The sequence below is a fragment of the Sphaerodactylus townsendi genome, linkage group LG03 (genome assembly GCF_021028975.2).
Source record: "Sphaerodactylus townsendi isolate TG3544 linkage group LG03, MPM_Stown_v2.3, whole genome shotgun sequence".
Taxonomy (NCBI): domain Eukaryota; kingdom Metazoa; phylum Chordata; class Lepidosauria; order Squamata; family Sphaerodactylidae; genus Sphaerodactylus; species Sphaerodactylus townsendi.
The window spans coordinates 121,494,532-121,507,536 of record NC_059427.1 but is presented as its reverse complement, the minus strand read 5'-3'; the positions used below and the strand labels follow the sequence as shown (position 1 = coordinate 121,507,536).

Sequence of the window (13,005 nt, the reverse complement as noted above, 5' to 3'; positions counted from 1 at the left end):
TTTGAAACCGGAAGTGTTGATATGGACTGAAGCTTTCCCCCCCTACCTTTAGAGTGCTGCAACTCTATGGTTCCCGGCATTTCTTAGAGGCAACTTCCGACCTGTAGGAGGGGTTTCTTTCCCCCTGCCTTCCATCAAACTCTTGCAGGATGGTTTGCACAGGAGCTTATGACGGTGGGGGAAGTTGCAATATAAAGTGACCGAGAGTGTGAAGCGCTCTCAGGATAGCAGGTAACAAAAAGGAGCAGGGGAGTAAAGCAAAAAATAGTGGAGGTACCTGTGGTGTTCTGTTTTGTGACCCCTGAATGATTATCGGATTTTTGGAGCACAGATTTTTGTACCCCCACCCCCCATGTCAGTGGCATCTCGTAATCCTTGAGGAGCCTCGTGAATTGTTTTGTTTTTGCTGCAACAAACTAGCTAAGATAACCAAGCGCCAGGCTTAAGGGCTGGTCAAACAGTTGATTTCTAAAATAGAAGTGTATGACAGCCTGCCAGTGTGCCATGCGTGTTTTTGATTACATTGCAACAAACTAAGCCAGCTATCCCAAAGGAATCTGTAATACCAAACAACCCCTTTCCCCCTTTATTTCATGTCGTGTAAATCCCTGTTGTTAGTCTTGTTGCTTTGATCTGGCAGAGTTCCTATAGAATAAAGAGAAACAACAAAGATGTTTTCCAGTATACCAGAATTCAAGAGTACCCAGTTGGATAGACTGGGAATTTCCTGGCGATCTGGGGGAAGTGCGGGTGGGTGGGGACAGGGAACTGGGTGGAGTGTAATGCTTTGGAGTCTGCCCTGCAAAACACCCATTTCCTCCAAAAGAACTGTGCTCCATGGTCTGAAGATTAATTGTAATTCTGGGGGAATCTCCAAGCCTCACCTGGAGGTTGAAAATCCTAGTACCCTGTAAAATTGATTACAGTTGGGTCATGACTGCATAGCGATGGTCCCTAGTAGGTTAGAGAACATTTTAAAGGATTTGAAAAACTCAGTTTTATTAGAAGCTAAGTCTTCAGGGTCAGAGATAGTATCATTAAATCCAAGGATAAATAGCAGTGGAAGTACCCGGAGTCAGGCTGCTACTGAAAACTGAATGATGGATTAAATGGACCATGGTCTGATCAAACTATATGTTCTTCTTATGCCTTAAGAGCATAAGGCCCTTAAGTTCGGGGTGCTGGATTGTGCATTAGGAAAAAAAATGCTGAATTTCTGTTATTGTCATATGATTTCCAAAGACTCACAAAATGAGTTTCCCAGGGTAGATGTGAAGCAGGGGAGTTATATCTTCTTGGGTCATCATTTGTGTACTGTAATCAATAGGATTGGAACAGCAGTGCTTTAAACCTCTGTCCTACTGGAAGGGACTATTTATCGATTCGATTTCGAATACCTTTAATGGCATATAAATTGTTTAAGATTAACTTAGCAAGATAATAACAGCCTTTACAACTTTACAATTTCTGACGAGTTAAAATAACCCCATTTAAAAATTTAGCCACCGCTTCCAACAGCTCGTAGTTGTGGCTGTTTAAAAGATATATAACCTTCTGTTTATCTGTAATGCCTTCACTTCCATGCAGGAAGGGGAGACTATTTATCCATAGCAGTATGCTTACAGTGAACCCTAAACAGAATTACCATACAATCCAGGAGTGGGGGGTGGAGATGGAACCCACTTGACATAGTGCAGGTTCATATCTGTAGATTTACTCTCCCCAGGGGACTTACCCTAGCAGAGGGGCAAACATGCAAGTGGGCAGATGCTGTGGCCCTCTGGGACGCCTGACCACAGTGATCCTGCATGCCGAAAGCATGGTCCCAGGCGTGGAGCTGACATTAGTTGGCTTCCACCCCAGCTTTGCAGTGAGTTAAGCGTGGCCTTGCCCTTGAACTTCTGCCACCCTTTTGGGTGGCATAAGTCCATTAAGCTCTGTGGAGGGCTTTTTTGCAGCTGGTTTTGGATGGGTTGCTTTTTCTTTTTCTGCCTCCCTGTGCTTCTGGAGGTAGAGAGGTGGTGTGGCAGTAACCATGTCCCCAGCAGCCTGGGTCTCTGGATTGGGCTGCCCCACTTTTCTATGCCCATTGACCTCAGACAGGTTACTGGGGAAAGTAGGAAAAATAACTGTATTTCTGTATACAGATACCAAATTGTGATTAGAAATAAACATCAAGTGATTTCCTGAATAATCTTGTCAAAAACCTGTACCTAAAATTGAAACTTTAAATAACTGATGTATGTTAATAAGTGGTTAGTTATTGGGCAAATAGCTTAGGATGGAATGGTAAATTCTGAGATTTAATTGGTAACTGTCTGGTTTATTCTGCTTCTTCTCTGGTGAAGAAAGGATTTATTTATACAAACATATGAAGAAGTTCTCTTCAGGTGTGGTGTTGCCCATATTTGCAGAAGCAAACAGTACTGACATTGAAAGCTTGAACAAAGCACAACATAATTGTTCAGTGTTTTGTTTCAAAAATAAAGCCTGAGAACTGCTGGCTATTGCTGTATTGACTGGTCAATTTTATAAGACAATGCCGGGCATTTAAGGATTATCCTACAGGCCCTATTTTTATCCATTCATAATGCATACTGAAGCCATGTGTTAACATGATCTTAAAGGTAAAGTCCCCTGTTCAAGCACTGAGTCATTATTGACCCATATGGTGACAGCACATCATGATGTTCACTAGACAGACTGTGTTGACAGGGTGGTTTACCATTGCCTTCCCCAGTCATTTACATTTTTTCTCCAGCAATCTGGGTACTCACTCTACCAACCTGGGAAGGTTAGAAGGCTGAGTCAACCATGAGCTGGTTTTTTAAAACCAGTTTCCATGGGGATTGAAATCAGGTCATGAACAGAGCTTTGATTTCAGTTGTGTAAAAATATGGCTGTGCATAATTTTGTTACGAGGTTAGTCTCTAGGGAAAGAAAATTAAGCAGAAATCTTATACCTATCAGAACTTTTTAGCAATCCAATAGTGGTATGTACTTCATGAAGCACACCTTTTTCTCCAGTATCATGTCCCAAAACCAGCAGGATCTGCAAGGTCTGAGTCGACTTGAATACCTACAAGCCCTCGTTACTGAATTCCAAGTAACCAAAAGTTCTGGTGAGTATATTTTATTGACTCTTAGCTAATTTCTCTCTGGGTTTATAGATGCCTTATCCAGTTCAGTTGCTTCTTTCTTTGTCTCAAGGGTGGTTTTTGTTATTTTGCAGAAGCCAAGGAGCAAGTACTAGCTAATTTAGCTAATTTTGCTTATGATCCGAAGAACTATGACTATCTCCGGCAGCTCAAGGTCTTGGACCTGTTCCTGGATATGCTCACAGAGGATAACGACACCCTTGTGGAATTTGCACTTGGTAAAGTTTTTAACTTAAATCAGTACGTGAAATTATAGCCTTTTCCAAAGGCTAGTGGGGGTTTAGGAGAAACCAGGATGCCAGCCTCTGTACTTGGAATTAGACATTAGACACATCAGTTCACAGGCAAGGCAGTGTGTCAAAGTTTGGTCAGTAGGAAAGAGTCATGTAGGACAGGGTTAAACATTTTTTTTCTTTGAAACATATGTGATGCTGGCTATGCACATTTTAAAAGAGAAAGCAAATGAAACTGCACTTTTAGTAGAAATTGTAGAACACAGGCTACAATGTCAAAATAGTTAAACATAAACTGAAATTGCAACACTTGGGAGACATTGTCAACTTTGCAGGACTAGCACACATTGAGCTCCCAGCCTGAGACACCTTAAATGCCCTCTTGCTTGGTCTTCGCTTCAGCTATAACCCTATTTCCAATAGGCCCACATTTTGCAAGTGGTATATTGATTCTGGAAAATGTGTGAACTGAGTACAATTCTTACAGATTGCAAAATTTGAATTTTCTGATTCAGATGTAGGTGAGACTTTAGTATATAAAATGATACCTCCAGTTCTCTCCAGGTTTTGCGTGGATTTTATGATTTCTGTAAAATCTGTCCAACACAATGAACACAGACATCCAATTACCATGTGATAACATACTATCATGTGTATGCAGACCATATGATTAACTAGTTTTCTGCATGGTCCTTTCAGGTAGTGAGCAGAATCTTACCACTGTTTTGATTCCCCAGACCTCGGCAGGCTTTCCTTACAACTTGGCAGAATCAGACCAAATGATACCAAATCAGACCAGTTTATATAGATTATATTATATAGATACAATTATATAGTAAATATACCATTATATTATATAGATACCATTATATAGATACCATTGTAAGTTACCACTTGACCAAGTGTTCAGCTATACTCACCTAAAACATGCATCTACTCTAGCATCCCACTGTAGGACCCTCCAAAATGGGAGCTTACCTTGCATGGACCTTCAGAGGAATACTTTTCACAGTCAAGGTTAACATTTAACAGTTTGTTCTTATGGATGTTTACTTGATATTCAGTGAGAATTACCTCCATGTTAGCATGCTTTTCAATAATGATTATTCAAAGAGGAAGCAGTAATGCCTGTTAGCAAGAGACCTAATGCAGCATTAGTGTCAGTCACAGATGAGGGGACCTGGGTTCAAATTCATCCTCAGCCTTAAAGCTTATTGGGTGACCTTGGGCCCTCAACTTAGCCTGTCTCACAGGTTGCTATGTGGCTAAAATGGGGGGGAGGGGTATGTGCCTCCACATTTTGAGTTAATCAGCTTAATTCAGATCAGGAAAGGTAGAATAAAAGTGTGGCATTCAGGCAAATAAAGAAAGGAGTTCAACAAACACTTCTATCTGTATTTAAAATGCACATGCTGCAGGCACACTGAAACCTCATAAAAACTGAAGAACTTGTCTTAAAACATGAGAGAAAAACAGCTGATAGAATGAGGTCATAACAGGCTTTTATTCTGTCATATTTTAGGTGGCCTTTGTAACTTATGCTTGGACAAAATCAACAAAGACTACCTCTTGGAGGCTGATGGGGTAGCAGCTGTGATCAACTGCCTGTCACGTTCAAATGAGGAGACTGTGATGTCTGCGGTCACCACTCTGATGTACCTGACCACACCCCAGTCTCGCCAGCAGATCACTGCTCTTCCTGTAGTGGAGTGCATGCTGCGTTTCTCTCTCTCTGCCAACAGGAGGTTGTCCAACCTGGCAACTATCTTCCTTGAAGACTACTGCAGCCCTCTGCAAGTAGAGGAGGCCAGGAATCTTACCAAACACACAGCTTTAGGGATCCCCTTGCCAAAGAATTAATGCATCAGCAAGGCCTTTCTTCTTTGAAAAGTGGCTCATCTTCCTGCCAGTATACCAGAGGAAATCATTACAGGAATTCTGACCTTGCAAATAATTGTTACACATTTGAGTAAGTATCCCAACCCTAATTCTCTGTCATTTTAGGGGCTCCTGCTTTCCAGCTGTTTGAAGTATGTTTTTCAACTGCCACTTTGAGGTTTTAAAAGCTGTCAAAGAGGCTTTAATAAGTATTATGTTTGTGGGGAAGTGGGGGAAGGTAAGGTTCTTTTAATAGAAGTTAGAAGTTTTTTAATTACATGATACAGGACTGCAGGAGGGGGCAGATTATTGTATCATAATAGCTATCACTTCTCATGCTCAATTTTCTTCTGGCCTTTTGTGTACCAGTTCTGAGAGCTTTTACAGCAGGGGTGTTCACACATTTGAGTTTCATGGGCCAAACTCCCCACCCAACAGACACCCAGGGGTCACATTCTTGGTTTCACACTCCCAGATTACAGATCCCCCCCCCCCCAACACATTCTTTGCAGCTCTTCCCACGGATGCAATTGAACTTACTTGGTTGTATTACTTGCCAGTATGACTATACCTGAATTGGCCCTTCCACACGTAAGACAGAAAAGGAGAAAAAGGGAAAACTGAGTGGGAAAGATAGGAATGAGGTGAGGAAGCAAGTAGGTGAGCACATATAACATTTCAGTCTCTCGTAGTCGAGGCCGCAGTGCTGCCATTCACTCGGGTCACCTGCCTGCCAACCAAAAAGGGGAGGAGGAGAAGCATCCCTGTGCTGTGGTGATCCCAAGAGAGCAGGTGGGCAGTCAGGCAACACTTTACTGCCTCACTCAGCCTAGCAAAAAACCGTTGCCTGGTGACCAGCAGCAGTGGACTTGTTGATATTTTTGGTAGGCCAGATATTTGATTGTTTTGCTTACTTACAAATAATAAAGATACTTACACAAAATAAAGGATTTAGTATTTTAATAATTCTCAATAAACAAAGGAAGGATTACGGGTAGGATAAAATACTATAGTATTGTGAATTGGGGTTGGGAGATATCGTTTGATTGGGTGTGCTACGCCTTTGTCCAGTGGAAATTAGTAATTGGGCATCCCAGTTGAAGTATGTGCCCCATTCTTTTTTACATCATTTGGGCGTTTGCTCTCCAATATTGCCCTCCAGTCGTCAGACCAAGACTCCAGTCGCCTTCGTGGGGGCTGCAGCTTTAGATGTTTATTATGACAACAAGAGAACAAGATGTGTTCCCATCCTGGATTGGGCTCCACCCCTGAGAAGAAACAGAACATTGCAAGGCCAACCGTTTCATCATCCAAGCAATACCTTTTGATGCAAAAGCCACACCTTGCAGATTTTCATACCTGTGACCACATCCTTGTCATCAAGCAGCAGATCAGCTGACACAACTGTCTTATCTCTGGTCAGAATTAATCGTTCCACAAATCTGGGACCCAAGTGCTTTTCAGTCCAGCTGTACTGTCAAGCAAAGAGAGAACAGCAGTAAAATAAATGTTCAAATTCTAATAACAACCTTTTTACTACAGGCTACTAGACTGAGTGTGATATTTAATCAGCAGTACCTGATTTCAGTAGGTCTCAGAAGTTAAGTAAAGTCGGCCCTGGTTAGTATTTGGATGGGAGATTTCCAAGGAATACCAGGGTTGTGACATGAAGGCAAGCAATGGCAAACCTGATTTTGAATATCTTTGACTTGCAGGACCTTTATTTCGGACTGACTGGTCTCATTTAAGGAGTAATGGGACATTTGAAATTTGACTATTCAACCATAAGGAGTCTCAAAGTGGCTTACAAACTCTTTCCCTTCCTCTCCTCACAACAGACACATTGTGAGGTAGGTGGGGCTGAGAAAATTCATGGAGAACTGTGACTAGCTCAAGGTTACCCAGCAGGCTTCATGTGCAGAAGTGGGGAAACAAATCCGGTTCACCAGACTGCAGCAGAGCTCATCTGAAATGCATTTTGTAAGCTTGCAATTATACACCATTGCTTTTGCCAACAGAAACACAGAGTTGGAAGGGACCTCAAGAGTCATCTAGTCCAATTTCCTGCTCAATGCAGGAAATTCACCCCTGTACTATGACCCCTGCACTGTGGCCTGAGAAAGGCAAAAAACCTCCAGGATCTTTGGCATGGAGGAAAATTCCTTCCTGACCCTAAAGTGGCAATCGGCATTACCCTGGGCATGTAAGAAAGGGTCATGAGCACCAAACACTGACGCATTCCTTCCTGCCGTCCCTCTCATTATCTGCCTCACAGAATCAGCAATGCTGTCAGATGGCCTCTACTTAAAAGCCTCCAAACAGAGGCCTCCTTATAATAAACAGCACTTGGGGTAAGCAGTGAAACTGTGCCCCCTCTCCATGGTATGGCTGCTGGTACCCCTCCCCCCATTTAACACTTTTTCTCTTCTATCTCCCACTGTCCACAACCATTGGAATCCAGGTCTCTCTGAGAGAGAAGCGACAGAGAGGGTGATATACTTTTTCCTTTCTCTCCCTCTCTTCCCTCCCTCTTTTTCCCCTCCTCTTTTTCCCCCCATGTTCTGAGATCAGACATCTTGCCAGCAGCCCGCAGGACAGCTACATGAAGGGCGGCGCGACCCTTTCCCTCGGAGCCCCTCATTTACTTTTATGGAGAAATTGCCTTTTTAACTTTAATTTTTCTCCCAACTTGTTTGTAGCTGTTTTAGCTAAAGGTCACACCCGAGCTGTGAATTATTTCCTTCCTAGTTAGGATTTCAACAACCCCTTTCAAGTATTTGCACCTGATAGCAACAATGACTTTGCACCAAACTGTTTTGTTAATTAGGGTTAGCGTGTGATCGGTCTGTTTATGCCACCTGACCAGCAGTTTTGTATAACTGCCCAACATTCAGAGAAGCACTTCTACATCTACTTCCACTCTCATTTTTATTATTCTCTTGACTCATCTGAGCATAACCTTTTCTTTTTCAGCCTGCTATCTTAGGCAATTTGAAGCTGTTAGCCTCTGCCAGCCAGTTCTTATCAGCAATACTTTTTCGTCTCTTGCTTTGCTTGCTTTTTGTTTTGAAGCTATGCTACCAATGTTTTATGTCGTTATTTTAATCTTTAGCTATTTTTTCCTGTTATTTTGTTTATTGAGCATGTGCTGTACTCAATAAACCTTAAAAATATTTTATTCAATTTTTTAGCCTCTGAGTCTTGTGTGCACCCCAAATCCTGACTCACGTTTGAGAAGTGGCTAGTCAGCACATTCTCTACAACTTTTCTCTGGCTTCTGCCAATTACTTTCTGGCAAACTCACTTTGCTTGGGGCACTGTGGCAGCCGTTGGCCTGCTCTGGTAACTTCACTGGGGAGCCAGCCAGGGGCAGGAGGGGAAGGCGGCACCCAAAGCTGTGCCTCAGCATCAGTCCCCTCTTCAGCCTGGCCTGCATCTTCTCTCACTTCCACCTTCCTGGCCTGTGCGGGGTGGGGGGGGGGGAGCCATGACATGCACAAGTGGTACCTAGGTCCCACAATCCTCCCTTAGATCCGCATCTGCCACCAAAGAAAGCGAGCTCATCACCTTGCAAGGAAGCTTGTTCCACTGAGGAACCACTCTATCAAGAAATCATTCCAAACTTTAGTCGAAAACTGTTTTATTTTGAACCATTTGATTCAGATCTGACCTTCTGGGGCTACAGAAAACAGCTCCAACTATTATCCATATGACAGCCCTTCCTGTTATCTGACTCCCTGTACAGATCCTGGTGACTCCCTACAGAATCTTTTTAGTGAAATAAATTCTTCACTTCGAACCAGAGTTGGATCCTAAGAAGTGTATGCAGGTGGTGGTCATCTTTGTCACCTCCCTGTTCCCAAGGTAGTCCTCCCACCAAGGCCTCCCCAAAGCTGATGCTGAAGGTTGTGGGGTCCATCTGGACAAAAAGGCACATAAGCCTTGTGGCTGACCAACAATCATTCCCACTTCAGTCTTGTGGCAACAAAAGTACCACTATTCAAAAAGGACTATGGGGCTGATTTTGACCAGTTCCTCAGGTTGGGTGGCTTTCTGTTCACATAAGTTTTAGGAAATTCCTGGGAAAATGAGAAGGTGGGAAAGACATGTGACTTCATAGAATCAAACCCATATTTCTTTTCCCCTGTGGTCTCTTTTCTGAGGAAAAAAACTTTGAAAAGTCCCAAGAGGTAACAGTAAACAGGTCATGAAGACATGAGAATACATAAAGAGATACAGTGTGATCTGCATTAATTTTTTTGCCATCAAGTCACAGCTGGTTTATGGCAATCCTATGGGGTTTTCTAGGTAAGAGACATTCAGAGGTGGTTTGCCATTGCCTCCCTCTGTGTCATAACCCTGGTATTCCTTGATCTGCATAGAAATGTAACAATCTCTGTTGTTTTTTTAAAGTTTCTTGGTCTATTGGCTCTACCGTTTTTAATAAAGTAGAGGTAAAGACTTGCTGCTCCATTGTGGATTGGCTGGCAGGGGACACCTTTTCACATCTGTGTCAGAAGACTGTCAATTTTAAAACCCATGTCCTTTGTACATTTGGTAGAGTAGTACACAAAAAAAGTATGCCTTCCATGATTTGAGTGGGAACAGCAAATAAGAAATTAGGCATATGTCTCCAAAACAGCAAAAGCAATGGCTCCATCCTCTTTGTGATAGGCACTTCTAAATTTTAAATTTATTTAATTTATTTATTTACATGTATGCCCCACCCTTTACAAAGTCTCAGGTCAAGGTAGCCATGAACACTCTTTGTAGCAGAAACACCTCATATTATTCATCCAAGCTGTACCTGAAATGTATTATTGAAGCCCAAGGGATATCGGCAGAGGATGTGGATTTTTTAAAAGTGTGAGAATATACCACTGCATTTATCCAATCTTAGGCTGCAGGAAGATTTCAGACTTGAATTGGTGTGGTAGGATACATGCTGCTATTTGTGAACAGTAAGATTAAAATTCAGAAGTTTAAACTGACCCCCTAAGCAGTGGGAGCAGCAGTGGCGTAGGAGGTTAAGAGCTCGTGTATCTAATCTGGAGGAACTGGGTTTGATTCTCCGCTCGGCCGCCTGAGCTGTGGAGGCTTATCTGGGGAATTCAGATTAGCCTGTACACTCCCACACACGCCAGCTGGGTGACCTTGGGCTAGTCACAGCTTTTCGGAGCTCTCTCAGCTCCACCCACCTCACAGGGTGTTTGTTGTGAGGGGGGGAAAGGCAAGGAGATTGACAGCCCCTTTGAGTCTCCTACAGGAGAGAAAGGGGATATAAATCCAAACTCTTCTTCTTCTGCTGCTTCTGCTTCTTCTTCTGCCTCTTCTTCTTCTTCTTCTTCTAAGAATTTAGCTCACTAGAATGTGGCAGGCTAGTGAAAGCAGATAAGCTAATAGCATAGTGCTCCAGACAGCAGTCTTACCATGACACCGGAGCAGACCAACCAATAGCAGCAAGAGGCCAAGAAGGAGAGAGCATGAGTGAAACTTCAGCAGTAAGGCAATATGAAAAGGAAGGGTGCCAACCTTCTCTGAGATGCAGTACTCATATTTCCGTAGGGGGCTGGTACAAATAAACACTTCAGTGCTGAAAGGACAAAGTGTTGTTAATCACTGTGAGTACATGACACTAATGCTGAAATGTGTTTTTTTTTTATTTTAAATGGGTCTTACTTTGGCATTTGGATCATTTCCTGCATTGCTTCAATAGCTCCTGGAATAGGATCCAAGCTCAGAAAAAACCCTGGGGACTCATATACACTGGCTGCCTTATCCTAAAATCACACACACAAAGTTAGGATTTCTTACCATGGCGTTCTGAATAGCACATTGCATGTTTAAGTTTGAGCTTTGAAGAACAGGTCTTCTGATCATTGGAAGACCCAAAAATCAGGCTGATCTGAAAAACCGTAAGGTCCCACTGGTCTCAATCAAACTGCAATATAAGGGAATGACAGAACTGTGTTTTGTTGATCAAAGTCGAGACTTGGGAAGTAGTTATTTTCTGCATGCCTAAATTGGTAATGCAACCAACCTGCAATTACCAGAGTAAACCACCGGTAGTCATCAGGACTTGTTTCTATATGGAGCTTTCTCTTTCCACTAACAGAATATTATTTACTTTTGTTATATAAGCAAATATTTTACCCAAGTTTCAAAACGGCTGCATTGTGGCTCTTATTTTAAGCATTAGAATCATTTTAAAGAATCCCCAAATTGCAATGCAGATGATAAACCTAGCATTCAAATGCCTGAAGTACATCCAAAGTTGAGATGTGCTCCATAGCAACACATCTCAGATCGCAAAAAGCTATTGCTCTTTCTACTTCTAGAGACTTTAATATGTACAAATATATCTCAGCTTTCCTAAGAAAAAGGATATCTATTTTAATTCCAGAGGGTTACTGAGCTCTGATTCTGGATTCCTGGAGGCACCCCTGGGCTCCTTTCTGAGATGTCTTTTTGCACGAGCGTATAAATAATTCGCTTAACACATATATCCGGGCAGTTCCTGGCAAGTTTTCTTTCAGACCCTTCTACGTTCTTCTCCCCTCTCCCCAGAAACACTACGGGTTCCGATCTTGAGAAGCGGAGACACAGGCAGCAGTGCCTCTTCCGGGCTCACCCCCAAATCCTCTCGCAGGCTGCTATACTGCTCCCGAGCGGAAAAGCCCCTTCGCTCCGACAGTTCTATATGGGGATCCCCAGGATAGGAAGCGAGAAAGCCCCTCAGCAATCCGCCTTCGAAGTCAGCCAGGACCCCATCCATATCCACCAGCACCCGCAGCCGATGAACAGCGGGGGCCGCCATTCTCCCGGCCCGCAAAGCAAACACGTGGGGGACCGAGACCGACTTCAATAGAGCTGGCGTCAGCATTTCCGGGTGGGCGGAGCCGAAACCTCGGGATTGGTCTTTGGTCCCCGTGACGTTCACAGGAGGCCGCACGCCAAACAATCGAAGAAGAGAAGGAACTCTGTTTAGGTATTTTGCTTCCTGGGCTTGCTGGAAGAAATGGTGGCAAAAGCTTTGACTCCCACTGCGAGATACCCCCAAACCTGAATCCAGAAGGCAAACTTTTTGCTAGACTCCAGCTGGATTCATAGACTCCATGGTTAAATGCTACCATGCTGAGAGGTAAGGAGTCATAGAAGCCCAGGGTATGTGCCATTCTGTTTTCCTCTGTATGAAGAGTGTGTTTCACCACAGTCAGGACAAATTTCAAGCTGATTCTACCGCTAGCCTTGAAAGGAAATCCAAATCATGGGAATACTTTCACCAAATGACATCCAGTAGATTGTCGAAGGCTTTCACGGCCGATTCGACTGGTTCTGGTGGGTTTTCCGGGCTGTGTGGCCCTGCTCTGGTGTAACAGACTTCCCTCTGTGATACACCTCTGAAGATGCCAGCCACAGATGCAGGCGAAACATTAGGAACAAGATCCACCAGACCATGGCCACACAGCCCGGAAAACCCGCCAGAACCAATCCAGTAGATTGTTCACTGGAAATACATTTACTGCAGAACAGGACTTCTGTAAAATTCCGTTGTGATAAAAGTAACAACGGGGAAGCAGAGCCCATATGTAGGTAGCTGATTACCCAGAATGAGAAAGTCATTCCTGCTCATGCAGTGCAGTTGATCTATGCATGGGCTTAGGATCAGGTGTACCTTGTCGGTTATGATGAAGGCCACTGGATACTAAGCCAACGTGACCGAAAAAGGACCCAGA

The 13,005-nt window shown here is 43.3% G+C and overlaps 2 protein-coding genes across 3 annotated transcripts; one reads left to right on the top strand and one right to left on the bottom strand.

The window, feature by feature from the left end:
* Position 1: 1 nt before the first annotated feature.
* ARMC7 (armadillo repeat containing 7) lies at positions 2-9,730 on the top strand. 2 transcript variants are annotated; one of them, XR_007243769.1, is made up of 5 exons: positions 2-231; positions 3,028-3,122; positions 3,233-3,376; positions 4,914-5,360; positions 6,985-9,730. XR_007243769.1 is itself a non-coding variant. In XM_048487726.1 (4 exons), exons 2-4 carry the CDS (start codon positions 3,032-3,034, stop codon positions 5,249-5,251), a joined length of 573 nt encoding a protein of 190 aa, XP_048343683.1. In that variant the 5' UTR covers positions 6-231; positions 3,028-3,031; the 3' UTR covers positions 5,252-6,216. The 2 variants fall into 2 exon arrangements, 1 of the variants encoding a protein (XP_048343683.1); XM_048487726.1 differs by lacking the exon at positions 6,985-9,730 and having other exon boundaries at positions 6-231; positions 4,914-6,216.
* NT5C (5', 3'-nucleotidase, cytosolic) lies at positions 6,215-12,170 on the bottom strand. The gene is made up of 5 exons (XM_048487725.1): positions 11,901-12,170; positions 10,949-11,049; positions 10,802-10,862; positions 6,629-6,743; positions 6,215-6,537 (listed from the first exon to the last, which is right to left on the bottom strand). Exons 1-5 carry the CDS (start codon positions 12,150-12,152, stop codon positions 6,347-6,349), a joined length of 720 nt encoding a protein of 239 aa, XP_048343682.1. The 5' UTR covers positions 12,153-12,170; the 3' UTR covers positions 6,215-6,346.
* Positions 12,171-13,005: the final 835 nt, after the last annotated feature.

What these genes read in the sequence shown, in the direction of transcription:
- ARMC7 (XM_048487726.1), top strand. Translation starts at nt 3,032, where the DNA reads ATGTCCCAAAACCAGCAGGATCTGCAAGGTCTGAGTCGACTTGAATAC. An exon ending in CCAAGTAACCAAAAGTTCTG is followed by an intron (nt 3,123 to 3,232) that starts GTGAGTATATTT and finishes GTTATTTTGCAG; the next exon opens with AAGCCAAGGAGCAAGTACTA. An exon ending in CCTTGTGGAATTTGCACTTG is followed by an intron (nt 3,377 to 4,913) that starts GTAAAGTTTTTA and finishes GTCATATTTTAG; the next exon opens with GTGGCCTTTGTAACTTATGC.
- NT5C (XM_048487725.1), bottom strand. Translation starts at nt 12,152, where the DNA reads ATGCTGACGCCAGCTCTATTGAAGTCGGTCTCGGTCCCCCACGTGTTT. An exon ending in GAAATGATCCAAATGCCAAA is followed by an intron (nt 10,863 to 10,948) that starts GTAAGACCCATT and finishes TTGTCCTTTCAG; the next exon opens with CACTGAAGTGTTTATTTGTA. An exon ending in AGTACTGCATCTCAGAGAAG is followed by an intron (nt 6,744 to 10,801) that starts GTTGGCACCCTT and finishes TTTGCTTGACAG; the next exon opens with TACAGCTGGACTGAAAAGCA.